Source organism: Pholis gunnellus (genome assembly GCF_910591455.1).
Source record: "Pholis gunnellus genome assembly, chromosome: 1".
NCBI classification, from domain to species: Eukaryota; Metazoa; Chordata; class Actinopteri; order Perciformes; family Pholidae; genus Pholis; species Pholis gunnellus.
This window is the reverse complement of record NC_136528.1, coordinates 26,645,902-26,664,084: the sequence shown is the minus strand read 5'-3', so window position 1 is coordinate 26,664,084 and position 18,183 is coordinate 26,645,902. Positions and strand designations below refer to the sequence as shown.

The 18,183-nt window shown below is 38.8% G+C and overlaps 1 protein-coding gene across 2 annotated transcripts; it reads left to right on the top strand.

Annotated features, from left to right (window-relative positions):
- The first annotated feature begins 631 nt into the window (after positions 1 to 631).
- Positions 632 to 17,927, top strand: pir (pirin). 2 transcript variants are annotated; one of them, XM_079166414.1, is made up of 10 exons: positions 632 to 739; positions 2,357 to 2,475; positions 2,575 to 2,667; positions 8,781 to 8,861; positions 10,419 to 10,625; positions 12,355 to 12,439; positions 13,884 to 13,928; positions 15,356 to 15,438; positions 16,399 to 16,465; positions 16,591 to 17,927. In XM_079166414.1, exons 2-10 carry the CDS (start codon positions 2,383 to 2,385, stop codon positions 16,707 to 16,709), a joined length of 873 nt encoding a protein of 290 aa, XP_079022540.1. In that variant the 5' UTR covers positions 632 to 739; positions 2,357 to 2,382; the 3' UTR covers positions 16,710 to 17,927. The 2 variants fall into 2 exon arrangements, with proteins under 2 accessions (XP_079022540.1, XP_079022541.1); XM_079166415.1 differs by lacking the exon at positions 632 to 739 and adding an exon at positions 1,046 to 1,217.
- The last annotated feature ends 256 nt before the right edge of the window (positions 17,928 to 18,183 follow it).

Below are 18,183 nucleotides of genomic sequence, written 5' to 3'. Positions count from 1 at the left end.
CATTGTTTCCACAAAGGGAAGAATGGTTGGATATTTCTAATTATATTTATCTACTTTATCTCTACTATCGTGTGTTGTATGAGTAAAAATAACTGAGATGGTCCAATATATCCCCTGGTCACATAAGCAAATATTTTATGGCAGTGAAAACTTGTGACTCAAGGATAGTTTTTTATGTTCATATTATAAAGTCCCGTGAGACGATCTGATTTTGTGCTGTAGGCTTATAAATTAAGTTGACTAGCAGCGTAAGCCCTGTGAACTTTGGGTCACATTAAGATTGTGGATTGTGTTTTTATATTTTTAAAAATAGAAACTTAAGTAGGCTAATTCTAATGCTCCTTACTCCTAGCTACTTGCACCTCTTTTCACACTGTGGGAATGTCTTTAACCACGCCTCCTGACTTCCGCGTTGTAGCCAAGGATAATTAAAAGAAATGCCACATGTCATATCCTAGGGGTACAATACTTGCGCACGAGCGTAACCAAAAAGTTCTGTAAGGTCGCGCACAACCCAAGAGACCCTGAGTAAACTCATAACTTATTTATAGCGCCTTCTGCTGTGACCCTCTCAAATTCTGGCTCCACTTACACTGCGCATGTGTGAAACCCCATAGCTCCTTTATTGCATCCTACCTGAGCAGGTGAACGGGGCTGCAGTCACAACAACCCGGCGGTCATTCTGATGTCGACTTAAACATTGTATTACAGAACAGCGTCGTGACTGTTCTTATTTGGGGTAGGTGGGTTTGTTAACAATGCGGTTTACCGTTGAACTGAATGTTAAACACAGGAGTGATTCGTGCCGGGTAGGAGTCGTTAGTGGGTCGGTCCCGGTAGGTCTGTACCTCTACCGCCAATTGACTCCGTGTCTGTCAGCAGTGAGAAGACGGGTCACCAGCTACGTGCCAACCCACATGACAAAACCCGTCACGATTGCATTTCAACAGTAAAACGCATCCTTAAACGTTACAAAAACAGTTGGGTGGGGTATTTGTGCTGCATTCACGTGGTGTCGGAATAATTGGAAAATGAACTACCGATTTGGCAAATTGACGTGAACGCCCCCTCAAACCGGAAGAAATTAAAGCTGTAGTAGCTGACTGATATCGAATGAACACGGGCCTGTAATGAATAGTTATTAATCTGGCACTCTGCAGTTTTGAGAAAATATAAGGATGATCATGCACTAGGAGCGGGGATCGTCCGGGACAGAGGTGATGATGGAAATGAATGTACAGTACTGTCTCAGAAAATTAGAATATTGTGATAATCCCCATACGTGTGATTTAGTTTACTGAACCAAGCTGAGTGTTTTTCAAGGCTCAGGAAACCCTTGCAGGTGTTTCGAGTTTAGACGATTCAAGTGATTAGTTGAATACCCTACTAGTATACTTTTTCATGATATTCTAATATTTAGAGATAGGATATTTGAGTTTTCTTAAGCTGTAAGCCATAATCAGCAATATTAAAAGAATAAAAGGCTTGCAATATTTCAGTTGATTTGTAATGAATCCAGAATGCATGACATTTTTGTTTTTTTAAATTGCATTACACAAAATAAAGAACTTTATCACAATATTCTAATTTTCTGAGACAGTCCTGTATGGGGAAAGTTGTGAGACGAAGCCGTTGGCGGCAGCAGCTCTGAGATCAGCTGATCAGATCAGCTGATCGTCAGCTGATGCACTCGCAGCTGTGAGCCTCCTCATATGCTAGGAAGAGTATTTTTGAAACCGGGAAGCCCCTGTGATTGCTTGACATTTCCGGTTATTTGTCATGTTTGCACTATTTGATTTGGGAATTTTCCCATTAAAGCTTTGCATGTTATTCTTTTTACAAGATCTACTTTTATAAAGAAACCGTGATAATTAATTTAAAGGTCGAAATGCATTTAAGATCCAACTTTGCTTTGAGAACGCAAATGTATAGACTATTTGAGATGTTAAAGAAATGATGGAGAGACAAGTTGACTGTTACCCTGCCTTATACCCACTGCATGCTTGGAAACTGGTTACACTTCATTAGTGTCAGTGAGGAAGAGGATGATAGATGTACATTTTCTGTGACATATGAAGCATATTAAAAGACTAACAGTGATAAATGGCTTGATCAATGTACTTGTCAACAGCAATTTCAAATGATACTCTTTACTCTGGTGTTGAATATTTAAAGACATTTGATTGTCAGACAAGTTGTTTAGCTTTTTTTAATCTCATTGTGCACAAGAAAAACACAACATGGATTTGTTGCTTTAAAACAAAATATTTTTCATTATGTCCATGACTACCTTATTTTCTTGTCTGTCGTTAATAAAAGCGTACTGTATTTTATTAAGTGTATTATGTTTCTGCAGTGACTAGTGAATCCTGTACCAGCACAATGAATGTGAGGAAGGTGGAAAGGACAGTTCTCAGTGTGGAACAGTCGGAGGGAGTCGGCGCTCATGTCCGTAGGAGCATCGGTAGAAAGGAGGTCAGCATCTCAGAGTTAATGGAGATCGACAGTAAAGTTTTTTTAGTTTTTTTTTACAAAAAACTAATTTATGCAATACCATAAATATTTTAATTCCAGCTGAGAAACCTCGATCCTTTCCTGATGCTGGATGAGTTCAGAGTGAGCAAGCCGGCAGGTTTTCCAGACCATCCTCACAGAGGATTTGAGACCGTAAGAATATTTGTTTACAATTTAATAATTCAATTACATTTAGGCGTTTCAAGCTATTTAGTGTAGCAGAAAATATTAGATACGACGAAAAGTTGGGGAGCCTTGGTAGCTCACCTGATGATAAAGTTGGGGGCATGTACCGTTCAGTTTTAAGTCAGAGTAAATGGGGGAAACGCTAATCTTTTGTCCTTGTATCAAACTCTCCAGGTCGTAATGCTTTTATTCACCTGACTGAACGGTTTCCGTGGTGTCTGGTTTTTTCTTTACATACAGGCCACTGATCAGTTGTGTAACACGTCATCAATATTAACACTTTTTGTAAAAAAACACATTTTAGTTTAGATGATACAGAAATTTACCAGAGATTATACACACTAAAAAAAAAAAAATGGCAACAAAGTGACACCTAATATAATTTAATAGATTTTAAGTTCTACAAATTTGATTGAAAAATATTGAATAAATGAACTAAATCTAAAAAAATAAGTAAATCCAAATCAATTTCTCAAGCAAAACTGATTTATATTTACTAAGAATCTGAGCCAAAGTAATTTTAATTTACTCAATATCTGGGTGAACTTGATTTGTATTTACTGATTATTTGAGTGAAATTAATATAAGCTTTCTAAATATCTGGATAAATGTGATTTGGATTCACTTAATAAAATAAATTACTCATATTTGAACACATTTCTGCTTAATTAAACACATTTACGTTGATATTCGTATAACTTAATTCTTTCACTATAAGTTTAAGTCAGTATCACAAGACATTAAATCTATTCAATAATATTATTGTCACTTTGTTGCCATCATTTTTCTAAGTCTAATCAACCCAATATCATGACTTCTTGGTGCCACAGTTTAATTTGATCACCATGCATAAAGTACAGCAGGTAAACATTTATTTCAGTTCCTTGTTTATACATATTTATCCAACATCCTCAGTGCAAAATGCCAAAATACAACAAAAGAGTAAAGAGGGGATGAAAGAAATCAAAGATAGTAACAATGTTTGTTTACAATAGGGATATAGTACATTTCACAATGGCAATACTGGCATAGCTTATACGTGAGGCTGTCCACTTTTGGGGCCACTTTTAAAAAGTTTAGCTCGAGGAGGAGTTTGTGAAAGACCTCAAGCATGTACCTGAGCTCCTTGGGATATAAGATTCACTGCATATGCCCATCCAACGAGCATGGATAAAGTCCTTGGAAAGTTACCCAGAGCAGTCAGAACTTTCATGCCCTTTGTCATGATACCGATGTTATCAGGACCCTCTGATGTGTCATGATGTTGTAGATTTTCATTCTTTCTACAACAAGGTCCTGCAACACACTGTCTTCATCAGCACCCTGACATAGCAAGAACATTGGGTATTTCAGACTGTACAGCTAACAAGAACGTTCTTCCCAAACAGAGCTGTGCAGGAGTGGGTCCTGAAAGACAAAACATTCTTTTACACTTACAAGTAAATAGTTCTTTTAATGGGTTTGAAATAAAGTCTGTAGTTAACACAAGCTTAAGATACTTTAACATGTTGTTCTAAATAAATATACCTCTAAAAAGGCGCTTGCTAACAAGTGGCTAAAAGAGACAACAAAACCCTGTCCTGACATTTTCACATCATCATGTGCTAGGTCAGATTGGCTGCTGTGGAAAGATCCTATTAGAGGCAACAAATGACACAACAAAACTCAGTAGTAATGATTGTATTTTGTGATTTGATCTACTGATGTCATACTCTTTTAATAGTTGATCTGTAGATTCCTCAAACACAGAATCTAACATCTTGTCGTGTCGATGCTTGGATTGCTTGTGGCCTGAAATGACAAAAGTAAACATTATTTGTCACTTTAATTATTTTGCACACTGGTTATAGCATTGAGGTCATTAGTGTTGAAATATTGTAATAAACTATTTGGAGGCATTTCTAATATTCTGACCACGACATGCATGTTAACTGACCTATAAGTGAACATATAAGATCATTTTGAATGAATTGAATATATATTTATATGTACACATCTGAACATTCTAAACTTGTATAATAAAGTGGTCACTGAGTGCAAACACAGGCAATTATTTCAGACTGTTTTTGTGGAGAGAATCTCAGGCTAACATTACCTCCTGTAGATGAAAGTAGAGCAGGATAGCCTGCACCCTCAGCCCCAAGGTTCTGCTCTTGACGTGGAGAAGGTTCAGCAGCCTGGGAGTGAATTCGTCCAGCTTGGACATTAACTTTGATTCAAGCTGCATCGTTGTGATTCTGTGAAACTCATCCTGCATCTGAAGAGCAAATAATCAAACCAGCTTTAGAGCCTCAAATTTAATGAATGTTCATAATTTTATATAATTGTAAGACCTCCGTTCAAAAGCAGCTCGGTGTAATCAGTCAGCATGAGCTGCAACCCCTGTCTAAAAGCATACACTACACTGAAGTAGGGCGGTAATTACATCTGAATCTCCTTCAGTGGCCTCATGTACTGAGAACAGAGACATGAAAGTGAACGTTAACAAGACAAAACCGAACAGAATGTACGAAAGCTGAAAATGCTGCTGCTTTTAACAGAAACACTACACTGAAGTAGGGCGGTAATTACATCTGAATCTCCTTCAGTGGCCTCATGTACTGAGAACAGAGACATGAAAGTGAACGTTAACAAGACAAAACCGAACAGAATGTACGAAAGCTGAAAATGCTGCTGCTTTTAACAGAAAGATACTTGAGTGTTAAGGCGGCAGCTCGGGCTGAGGCCAGGATAATTGGTCAAAGTAAATTGGCTGGTATCTTAAAAGGGCACTTTATACAGTATTCTTGGGAAAGTAACATGAAATGACAACATTGAGCCGATCACTTTTTCAGTCCTTGCTACGTTTTTAGTAGAATCAAAGACGATGCAGACTGACTGATTTTGAATCACTAGCTTCATTTTGATTTACAGCGCAGTAAAGTTGGCATGTTTTGTAGCTTAAAGAGAGCAAAACTATGTTCAACTGCAGCAGCAGCTTGGTTATAAACAGTTTTTTACCTAATAATAGTAGGTAAATGTCTTACCTTTGGGAGAACAGCAGCCCTTGTCCCTGATGGTGGCAGATGATTGCTGATTGATGTCCATCTGGAGCAAAATACCATAGGTTGATGTGTAAGCTGATTAAAATCAAAGACTTCTCAATGAGTAAAATGAGTCTTTTATGTTCCTGGTGAAATACAATTAGATTGTACTTAGAGATTTGCAGTTTATTAATACAATGACATTTGTTGTTTTCATTCAATTTTTTATTATGTTTTGGTTACTATTTTTTATTTGAATATGAATTAAAGCCAATCACAGATTTTACAGTGTAAAGACCCTTGTGGCTATTTTGTGATATTGGGCTTAATAAATAAAAATGTATTTGACATGATTTATCAGGTTCAGCTTCTCATCTGTGAGAATGTGCTGCTCTTCTTTGATATACACTGAATACATATGGTTTTAGGATAATTTTGACACTTAATGAATCAATAATCTGCAGATTAATCAATGACAGTAATTGTAAATTACAATAAAAAAAAAACTGTCTTTACATAATGTTTGTAAAAAATGTAATCTTTGATCTCCACACATTAATGGGTGAAACAGTATTTTCCATATTTCAGTGCAAAGCAGCAACATCGGAATGTTTTCAACCTCATTCTTTATTTATTTCAAGACTCGGCACAGGATATTACTCACCACAAATGATCTAACTATAGCAGAACTTTCCTGACCATAAAAAAAGTAAAATTCCCCATTAATACCTCAAAACCATATAAAGGTGCTCAGCTGGCAAATGACTAAAAAAAGAGAACTGAAGCACAGGACCAACAGGTTTCACTGAGGGGTGAAATTCGTACTTTGATCACAAGATGGTGACAGTATGCAGACCGCTACAGTACCACTCTGCCTTCCCCACATGTTGATTTAGGGTAATGGTATTAAAAAGATCACACAGAAAGCCAGAGATATATCTGCTGGTTCTGTTTAGTTTGCATGAGCTCAAGTTGAGCCCAGAAAGCTTTAACAAATGTCCATCATGGCCACTCACTAAAACGTCCCCTATTTTGAAAGGGGAATTGTCCCGCCTTCTGATGCATCTGTTTTATTCTTTTTGGCATTTGAAATGAATGTATTCTGTCTCCATCAAAGTTACTGACAAGTTTACTGTCCCAGTTTGTCTGAACACGGAGGTCACAAAATGTGATCACAATACTGCAGTAGCCTCTTGTATATACATATTAAAATATAAGCTCTAATTTACATTTGTAATGCAGTATTTCACTCCAGTCTATGATCATTTTAACAAAGTAGACGTTGCTTCTGTGTTGACACAAACGTATTTAAAACCTACTCATTCAGGACAGTTTGGAATCTACAGCTGCCCCCCTGTTTTTAATTCCATCCTTCCTTCCTTGCATTTTGTCATTTATTTGAAATGAATTATCGCTTATTTAATTAACAGATGTAGCTAATGTCAAGATGACAATTGAGAAAACTTAAATTTAATTTTGGTCTTTTTGGGACTGTTTGCCGGAGAAATTAAACTATTTTAAGATATCATTTGAGCTAAAGTGTGATGGAAATTTGCCATCACCGTTTGCACTTGATGGACGGTCAATTTAAAAACTGAATGATTTACAAATAAAGTTACAGCTATTTTGAGTAAAACTTATTTTTCCCCAACCTTTCAATATCTAATGTTTAAACTCTGGTTTTAACAGATTTATTTGGATCAATTTGACTTTAAAGCTGCACTAAATGCTGCATGTAGTGATGAACCCACAGAGAAATATCAGCCAAACCTGCTGTTTCCTTGCAGCTCTGCCGAGAGTTTTAGCACCTAGCACCTCTTGCCCTCAACTATACTGTTTTGATTCATTCACTGGCAGCTATTTTCAGCCCAAATACTCTTAATACATTACCAGTACACTACCTGCCCAGCACCAAAAAGCAGAACGACTCCGAGAATAGCTGGTGAACACGGTGGAACATTTAACAGCTGCATTCATCACATGGACAAACGCGACTCCAAATGAATAATAGCGTTGCTCCTGATATGCTTTAATGTTTCCCTGCTCTAATGGCCAAATACATTTATGCTGCTTTTAGGAAAATGACATTTGAGCATGGGTCTGGACAGTAAATGGTCACAGAATATTTGCAGTAAGTGTCGTATGGACTAATCACTTAGTTTTTCATTACAATGCATCTTTAGAAATGGACAGCCTTTTTGACTTTTGCCTGCACTTACCTGGTTTCTGCTCTGCATCTATAAATAAAGTGGGAGAATATCAGATTTAATTCACTTTTCAAGGAATGGAAAATATAGTTTACTCTTAAGGCTGAACCACTTAGTGATTGGCATGTTTTTAAAATGGCTTCATGAATAAAAGTATCACTTTGTTTGTTGTTGCATATTGAATTCATCACAAGCTTGTCATGTTTTCTGTTTTTTATTATGCAGCTCTGTACTCTGCGTTAGCAGTAATACTTTCACCTCATTGAGGAATTTGTCAGGCTGTATCTTTAAGGCCAAACTTTAATAAAACCCAGATATTGTCCTCAGATGGACGTTCCTCCCAAGAGTATTTGAGTTGGCAGATGCAACTTGAATCTCCTGGTGCGGGTGGACCGACTAGGCTACACTCCCAGCATGCCTTTCAGCAGGTGTGTTTGCTCGCACTCGCATGACTTTTGAAATCACACAGCTGTGGAGACAGATCACAGGCAGCTCACTGCAGGGGCCCAAACTTTCCTCCCTTACACAGATGTTCACCTTTGAACCCGTGACCCATCACTCAGCACTTCTCTTCCTGTCCAGTCTGACCACTGTGCCCGGGAAATGAGCGCACACGCGCTTTTAGTGTCGAGGTAGCACTCGTTTATAGGACTGAGTTAATTAAACCTGGACCGTTATATTTCACTGAATGCATAGTCATCACTTGATGTCAAAAAAGTGGTCAAAATATAAGGCTTAAACGAGGTGAAATGTATTGCAAAAATGCCCCAGTTCTCTAAATTTTGTTTTGAAATATAACTTAAGTGATCTATATGAGGCTCTATATGTGTGTCTTTCTTTCTTTAAACAGGTAACCTATGTTTTAGAGGGAATCATAGCCCATGAAGACTTCTGTGGACATTTGGGGCGACTGGAAGCTGGAGATCTGCAAGTAATGCTTAACTTTTTTTTTTTTTCTTTTCTTTTTTTTCTTGCCAAGAGTTAGATGAATAGATTAACACCGCTTAAGCTACAGACTCTTAGCTAGCTGTTTCCACTCCTTGTGCTAAAATATGCTAACCAGCGGCTGACTGTAGCTTCATATTTAACATGAGATGGGATCAGTCTCTATGCAAGAAATTAAATAAGCGTATTTTGCAAAATGTCAAACTATTCCTTTTAACTTTGCCACTAATAAAATGGCTAAATAGAGAAATAAAATGAACGTTTTCTTTTTGGTTCTTAGTTGTGTTATCTAACCGTGTGATCATTATCAGTAAACTAGAAGCAGTCGGTTCTCGTTATTTACGTGAATGAAACTACAAGAGCAGAGAGACTCAAGCCGATTGGCATATGCATTATTTACTCCCTCTAATTGGATATCATGCCCTGTGGGTTGTTTCCTGTGTTTTTAAAGTAGTAAAGTTGCACACAGGCTGCTGACTCGGCTTCAATCTGCAGCAGAGGTTCAGTCAGTTCAGCTGAATTTGCTGTAACCTACCATGTGCACCATACATAGCCTCAGATAGGACATCCTGTTGGAGCTGCAGATGCTCAAACAGCTGCCTGCCTGTGCTTTAGGGAAAGCTCCAACCCTGTCTCAGAATAAAGCAGTAAAGAAAGCGGTGAAGACGGAAAGCCAACAGAAAATGTTAAAGTTTCAATAAATGTGACATCTATATGTATCCATTTTAGAAAAAAAAACAAATTGTTACTTAGTTACCCATTGGTATGAGCATAATTATATTGCATGCTGTATCATAGTTTTAAATTAATGAAAATCTACAACATTCTTTATCAGGACTTTATGTACCCAAACTGGCAGCTTAAGTTGGACTGTACAACAGTTTTATCGCAAAATGTTTTGGATTTAATTTGAGCCGCACATTAATGTAGTTTTAAACGCCGCACATATCTGTGCTGCTTTTGTTTTCTGGTTTATTCTCTGTTGTATTCTGCATGTTTTATTATCCAGTAAATATCCAGCACAACACAATAAAATGTACCAAACCACATGATGACTAGGCACGGATGAATACTCGAAGGTCAGCTGATTTAGTTTTGAGAGAAGATTTCCAGCTGGACTAAAGGAGAAGAAGCTGTTGAACTGAACTTATTTTCATGCAGTTTGTTTTAAATCGCTACTTGAAACCAGCTCACACGTTTAAGAAAGTATTTATGATATTATTATATTCAGAAGCCTATTGGATGAATATATCTATATTTGATTGAAAATCACTTTGAAGTCCAAACTGGAGTTTTTGCATATTATAGCATATTATGTATAATACTGCTGGAAATGTGTTTTAAAGGTTAACGTGATTATGTTTATAGAAGGGTGGATCAGCCAAATAACCGGCATTGCCTCGCCGCATGCACAGCTAATAAAACCCTTCCCACCTCTGGTTCTTATACAAAAATGAACACAATACAAATAGTAAACAGCCTCAGCGTGTGTGTGTGTGATTGTGTCTTTGGTATATTTGAAATATGACTCATTGTCCACCAGTGGATGACTGCAGGACAGGGGGTGGTCCATGCTGAGATGCCCGTGTCAGAGGAGCCCGTGGTGGGCTTACAGCTGTGGGTGAACCTGCCAAGTCGAGACAAGATGGTGGAACCGGCGTACCAGGAGCTTAAAGGCTCAGAGATCCCCAAACCCAGCCAGGGAGGAGTTACAGTCGCTGTGATATCTGGAGAAGCTTTAGGCGCAAAGGTGTGTGTGTGTGTGTGTGTGTGTGTGTGTGTGTGTGTGTGTGTGTGTGTGTGTGTGTGTGTGTGTGTGTGTGTGTGTGTGTGTGTGTGTGTGTGTGTGTGTGTGCGCGCGCGCGCACGTGTGTGTGCCACAGCGTTGTGATGTCACTGCAGCATCATTAAATCAAGCCACAGAGAGAAGAGAGCTTTGAAAATGATTGTCATGTTTATTTTCCTACTCGCCGTTGAACTCATCGTAATTGTGCATTTGGTGGATGCTCGAGGCAAAAAGGAAAAAATTACAATGACGTGCATGTGAACTTGTATTACACTTGTGAACGTTGGTAGTAGGAGTAGAGACTGAAGTGAGGGCAGATGATGAATTTCGGCCTAAAGAGGCTGAGAGTGAGTAAAGTGTGGTTTGAATTTTGTGTCACTGCAGGGCATGAGAGACTGGTCGAGCATTAAAACTTCTGGGTTTAACAGAGGTCATTGAACACAAGTAGCCTCCTCCTCCTCTAAAAGTCTTACTTTAGTTATTGTATTCTTTCTAAAGTTTGTTTTATTTGAAACTGTATTTGTAAAGCCCCTGTATGTAGGATTAAAAACCTAGGGAAACCTTTTTGGCCTCTCTCGAGGGAAGCGTAAACAATTTGAACACAGCATATCATTAACTTTTAAGTTGATAAGGCAAACTGTTTATTTAGACATCCAGCAGTTATGGATCAACATTATCATTGATGTGGCTTTGTGGCCACCCGGTGGGAGTCCAATATTCACTCTTTTAGCTCGGTTTTGGTCTCCACCAACTTCTGAGAGAAATATCTCAACGCTCTACTTTGTTCACCAGCTAGTCTGTAATTGTGGCTGTCAGCTGTTTGATGCAGGTAGTGCAGTGTGATTTAAGAGCTATTTGAAGAAGAAAAGCTGCCTGCTGTGGCTGAAAAAACCCAGAGAGAGTGAAGCTAAAGTTGCAGGTGGAAAATATTCAGGAGATTATATAGCTTCATCACTGCAAGCGACCCATTTCACTGTCCCATTGTCACTTGATACATTGTTACGTTATTATAACAAACTGTCTGATGTAATGTATTTTGACATAGCTATTGTAACTGCTGTGATCCGCTGTTGTCCTGTCATGTGTTGATGCTATTTGAGCCTGTGACAGTGAGACCTAGCCAACAAAGATTTGAATCTTGTCTTTCCAAAATTTCAAGTAACTTGCCCTACACTGCTTAGTTGTGCGAAGTCTGTAAACATACTGTCCTGTATTTATTGTATTGTAATAGATGGCCGTAAAACAGGAACTAACTCTTGTAAAATGCAGGTTTCATTTCCTTAACTTTGTTCACTTTCTCAAGCTTGTTTCCTTTTTGCAAAGGCTCAATGCTGAGTTTCTTAAAGGTCATCTCATACATTTCACTCACGATGTATAAATACAAAACAGACATTGGTATACAAAGCTGACTAGTGCATGACGTTTAAGCCATGGAACTAATGGGCTTTGTGCTTTGTATCTGGAAAAACCCTGTAATTCTTAGCAGATTGTGGATTATGTGGGTAGCAACAAAACAACTTAAACTTATTATTCCAACCCATTTGAGCAGCAGTGCAGAGGGTTCTCAAGTTATTAAGAAATGACTTGAGACCTTCAGTGGATCCACTATTTATAAGATTGAATGAGTGTTTCATAAATCTTATTTGAAGCGTGTGTGTTGAAGAAAGTAAACCTGTTGTTTTCCCTCTCATAGTCTAAGGTCTACACAAGGACACCGACCTTGTACCTGGACTTCATACTGCAGACCGGTGCCCTGTATGTGCAGCCAGTGCCCCCAGGTAGGAGATTTTTTTAAATGCACCAGTGTGTCTATAGAGGCTTTGTTAATACCCCAAATGCCTGTAAGTGCTCTGTAAGGACACTTGCACAACCGCATCTCATGGTTCTTCATGTTGTGGTTACTGAGGTTAAGTGTCCTTTCCATGAGACGACCCTGTTTACCGCTCACGTTATTGAATATTGTCCCCTTGTGCCAGGAAACTGAATGAGTGACAACATGGAAATGTAAAACCTTTTTTCTTATAAGATTAGTTTTTTGGTGAAATGGGACTTTTTAATCAAGTAATCACACACGATTTTGCAAATTAAAAGGTAAATTAATGATTAAAAAGACTCATACTTGCTAAATTCAACACACTGAGGGGGAGTATTTATTTATCTCAAACATCCTAGTGACCATCCACAGTAATTTGAAATAAAATATTTCACCCCACTGTTAATAGTAAGAGTATTGTTTTGAGCATTTTACAGGTTGCATTCTGAAGGATTTTGGTCATGAAACACAAGGTTCACACTAGGTGTGCGCTTGAGAAATGTGTACACAATGTTATAAGCAGACATCAACAGTAACAAGAAACACCTCTCGGACTGTAAAGCTGTTTTTGGACACGACGGCTCAGCATTTTACATTAACCGAGTGAGAGAGACACGAGCAGGGAAAGGGCTTTACAACACGAGGAAAAGGGGAAATATTTGAATTAGATCATCAACTTTGTTCTGATCTGTGATAATATGGTCAAACGGTTCCAAGTTATAGAGGGACGCGTTTGTTGCCGTGAATGCTCTGCAGATGAAAAATGTAAATCATGAAGATTTGTGGCCATGCAGATGTAGAAAGTATAAGCTGGGCTAAATATTGTCTTATCTCTTCTGATGTTAAAGTTTCAGGGGTAGTTTGAACTTTCATTTTTCTCTTAAGCAGTAGTTTGACGTTTTGGGAAATATGTTAATTTGATTTCTCTCATAGTTTGATGAGAAGATAAATACCTCTTCCATAAAATATGACAGCAGGAGCAACCGGTTTGCTTAGCACAAAGTCTGGAAGCGGGGGGCTGCTTGCCTGGCTCTGTCCAAAGGAAACAAAATCCACTTAGCAGCATCTCTAAAGCTCACCAATTATGTAATTTCTCGTCTGTTTAATCTGTACAAAAAACAAAGAGGAAAGGCTCTAAAAGCCCACTGTATGCTGCCTGCTAAGCATCAAATGGCAGAAAGACAGTTGGCTAGTTGGCTAGCGGGTTCAAACAACAGCAGCACTGTGGTAATGTTCCTCCATAACTGCTGGGTGTGTAAATAGGTTTAAAGATGTCAATTATTGTGCTCACAACTTGTTTCTGCTGCCTGCAAGTGGCCAACACTTTTATTGCAGGTTTAAGAGCAGAGAAATGGTTAACCAAAAACCTTTTTACACAAAGACTTTAAAATGAATATTGTGTTTGACAGGATGGACTACATTCATCTACACTCTATCAGGATCCGTTCATGTCGGTGAGTTTTGTCTGGTTAATGTTCTCCCCAAAAGTCCCATTTCTTTTATTGCCAGTCTCGTATAGTCCAGTACAGATTCTTAGTGATTTCTCCTCCTGTATAGTACTACCATTATTTTTCTAGTTGGGTATGTGTGCTCTTTTCAGTCTGTTTGATCACTCCTTCACTCTCCCCTCTGCTCTTCCTGCTGCCATATCTACGTTACAAATATGTGTGTGATCTCCGTCCAATCGCAACTTCCCTACTACGTCCAGCCAAAAGAACCATGTGTTCCACTTTAAAGCCTGACGGATTCATACTGTAGACCACTCCACTTACGTCAGAATGCAACATCACTGGAAAAAGTGTTCGTGCTACTGTGCATAAAATACGACCATCTTGGCTTCATATCAATCACCTTACCCACACGTTATAACTACGCCCCGTTGTATCACTAATGCTGTTTGACGTTATACTGTGAAGTACTGCATGTCCTGCCTAATGGTCGATTATTGTAGGATCAGGGAATTCCCCTCGCATGAGAAAGAACCTCATTTTCAGAGGCTTTGTTGGTTTGTTGAAACCGGTTTTCAGTCAGAATTTTTTTAACATTTCAAGATTTGAGTACTCCATCGTTGCACTGCAGGATCTCTCTCAGACTGGTCATAATTGCCGGCAGATGTTTTGATGACAAGAGAGGATGAAATTGCCTGCGAAGATTAAATCTCCAACTTTTAAGGTAATCCGGCCAAATCGGGACCAGCTGGCAGTGATGAATGAATCAACCGCAAGTGGAAGTGTCTGGCTTTCTTAGCGTCTATCGTCGGTACTCTGTGCGTCACCGCGAGCAAACGAAGTGGGTCAAAATGTCTGAAACATGCAGGTGCCTGGCCCTATTAAACTACTACTACCAACGATGCACATGTCGGCTCGTAAGCAACAAGGAAGCTAGTTTTGGGTGACAAGTTGAATGGGTAATTCCAATGGACTGGCTGCGCTTTATTTTCCTTTTAATAGACCAAGACTTTGATCCTACTGTACCAAGGTTTTTGTTTCCCCAAACGAGACGGTTTCTCCCAGAAGTCATTCCCATTTGTTCTAGAAACTCATCAAAAAGAGTTTAAAGACCACAAACCTCATCAATCCTCTTAAATAAGATGTTTATTCATGTCTCACCGTCACTAGATTTCACAGTAATGTGTTGTGGTGTTTTCAGCCAGAGGAAATTAAGTGGTGAGTTTATACTTTATTTATGGTAATTAATGACAAATAAAGACATCAGTGTATTGTATGAAAATCATGAGACCTGAGTCCCATTGAACGGTATGGTTGTCCTGTTGAAATGTAGACGATCAAAATATAAGATTTCAGTGGAAACTGAAAACTGTTTTAGATAAAGAGCTCCAGTGTTTCCTAAAGGACAAAACTGAACTTTCCTGGTTTTCAAGGCCCAGATGAAGAGCAGCAGAAGGTGGAGCCTCATCACACCGTAGTGTTTGGAGACGGAGACTGCGTCAAAGCAGAAAATAAGGTGAGAAACTTCCGTTTGCTGTATCGAAACCAGTGGTAGCCGATATTTTTCCCAAAACTGTGAAAATACTCTGTTCAGTTAGGATTTGATGACTCACTCTTCATCCCCAGTGGGCCACAATGAGCTACATTGTTTCCCTTTCTTGCCAACATGCTGAGCCTCCACCCTCTTCGTTAGCTTGTCCCTTCACAGAAATGCGCCACATCATTTCTGGTCTCCCTGGTTCTCTTTTCCCTGAAGGAGTCATCTCTGCTAACCTTTGGCATGCAATCTGCCTCCATTTGAAGCGCGTGGTGCGTCTGTCGCCCCTACGTTATTTAACTGACGTTCTTGCCTTTTTGTTTCTTCTGTTTTAAATATCCTTCATAACCTTCTCAGGTATTCCCTCAATCCTTTTAATACGCTTTGGTTTGATTCCACCATTCAGGACCGTACAGTAATGCCCTCTTTAAAGGGGGGGGGGGGGGGGGGCTTTGAAAAGTCAATGCCTAAAAACAATGTCAAGGAGTTCCCCAAGACTGAGAAACCCAAAAGAATTGTTTGAACATTACCAATTTTTTATTTGCTTACCTAGATTGTCAGAACACGGTTTGTTTTATTGCTCCCAAATCAATCGGATTCATTCCACTTTTATTCAGCTGGTTTTGATGCACCAGCAACACTGTGGTTCCCTTTGTTGTGAGTTCAATCAAAAAGGTTGTTTTTTTTTCTTCTCGGATTGTTTAATATGAATGTTTTTAGAGGCTCCTTTTGAGGGGAAATATTTAGTATTTCACAAGGAAAAATATTAAACTTTTATGTAACACAAATGTTGTTTTCTCTCTTTATTCACCTTGTGACCGTACAGATTTTCTTGGGACCTATCGAGGGGTCCAGATCATTTATTTCAAAATTACAAATGAAAGTGTCCACTTCACACAAAGACAATGAGGACATCGATGCTTCTTATTTCCTCCTCAGGGCTCTGAAGATTCCCATTTTGTGCTGATCGCTGGAGAACCAATCAAAGAGCCAGTGGTACAACAGGGTACGTCATGTGTTATTCCCTCTGAGTTGGGAACAAATCATTGCACAAGAGAAATGCTTGTGTCAAAAACGGAACTTAATCAGTACCTGTAATGTAACACTTACCCGTGTGTGTGTGTCCTTCAGGTCCATTTGTGATGACTACAGAGGAGGAAATCAAACAGGCTGTCAGTGACTTCAAGACTGCCAAAAATGGCTTTGAAAGGGCCAAAAACTGGAGGTCCAAGATCAGAGACGCTTTCTGAACACTTTGCACTCTCGTCCCTGGTGAAAATGTTTTTCTTACCTGTTTGCTGCTATAGAAGCACATTTAAAGGGATATTTGTATTTCTTTAGCCTCTACTTTACTTGATACATGTCCACGTGCTTCATGTCTTGTTTGCACAGTAGTAGGGGAAATGTGCTTCTAACTGCTCTCCACCCACCTTGTTAAATCTAAGCTGTATTCAATTTTCCTTCTGCTGTTTGAAATAACACAGTAGCACAGCAGTTATGAAATTTTTGCACACATTGTTATGAGGATAATTTGATATACTATTAAAGGATCGGTGTGTAGCATTTAAGGGGATCTATTGGGAGAAAACTATTACACATTAAACAACCTACTTATTAATAAGAATTGTTGTTTTTCATTACCTTGGAATGAGCCGTTTATACCTACATACTTCACTGTCCATGTTGAACTGCCTGGTTTCTACAGTAGCCCAAAACAGACAAACCAAACACTGGCTCAAGATGGGGCCATTTGTTTTTGTGTCAGCCTCCATAGTTCTTCCTACTAGCTTTGCACACGGGAGTAGTTTCAGTTGGTTGCAATCTGCAGCTTTTCCGCTAGATGTCTCTAAATCCAACTTATAAGTATGAAGGTTTTACCAGACTGTAAATAGGAAGTAAACAGTCACGGTGACGTCACCCATTGGTTTGTGGACTGCCGTTTTGAAGCTTCGAGTTCGACAATCATGTTATTTTCTCGCGACCAGAAGGCACATGAGAGGTTGGTGCTAAAGGCAATCGAACGCTGAATGAAACCTTTTCAGGCAACCAAAAATGTTGCAATTAACTTTCATGAAGTAAAAACAATCTGTGAAAGACTTAAAGTTATAAGATCAAAACACAGACAACTTCCAGAACAGGTAACGCCCAGTGTAAGAGCCAGTTTGTATTCTTAACAGTTTTTTGTATTTTATGTTTATTGCAATAGTATGTGTGTTATGCCCTTTAGAATGTTTACCACATAATATAGGTAATTAGTAAAGGTAATTGGTCATGTAGTAGAATGGGCTTCAAATGTGTGTTTTTGCCCTATTAAGATAAAGGCTCCTCTACTCTGTCCTGCTATTGGCCAATATTTGGTTGACTCCTTTAAGTAGGTTTTCAGTGTTAGTTAGGTTTTGATGAAGCAGGATGTGGAGCAACAATTGGTCTGACGCAGAAGACCGCAGATTAAAGACTTTTAAATTAGAGCCAGCAGAAGGTCAATGTTTTAGCCACAGTTATTGCACAAGGACTTTGTTTGTTTCTTTTGTTTACATTGAAGAATAAAACTACCTTTAACTACGAGCGACGTGCCTCATCCTTGTACAGCTAACAAGACAAGTTTAGCCTGCAATAGCTCATGGTGGTCTACGCGAGTCAGAACCCTTTACATCCTGCAAGAAGTGGCCAAGAAGGACGGTAAAGTAAGCTGCCACTACATTAAGTCAGAAAAATTGCTCCGTG

Coding starts and splice junctions, on each gene's coding strand:
- pir (XM_079166414.1), top strand. CDS start 2,383: ATGAATGTGAGGAAGGTGGAAAGGACAGTTCTCAGTGTGGAACAGTCG. Junction 8,862..10,418: donor TGGAAGCTGGAGATCTGCAA/GTAATGCTTAAC, acceptor ATTGTCCACCAG/TGGATGACTGCAGGACAGGG. Junction 16,466..16,590: donor AGAGCCAGTGGTACAACAGG/GTACGTCATGTG, acceptor TGTGTCCTTCAG/GTCCATTTGTGATGACTACA.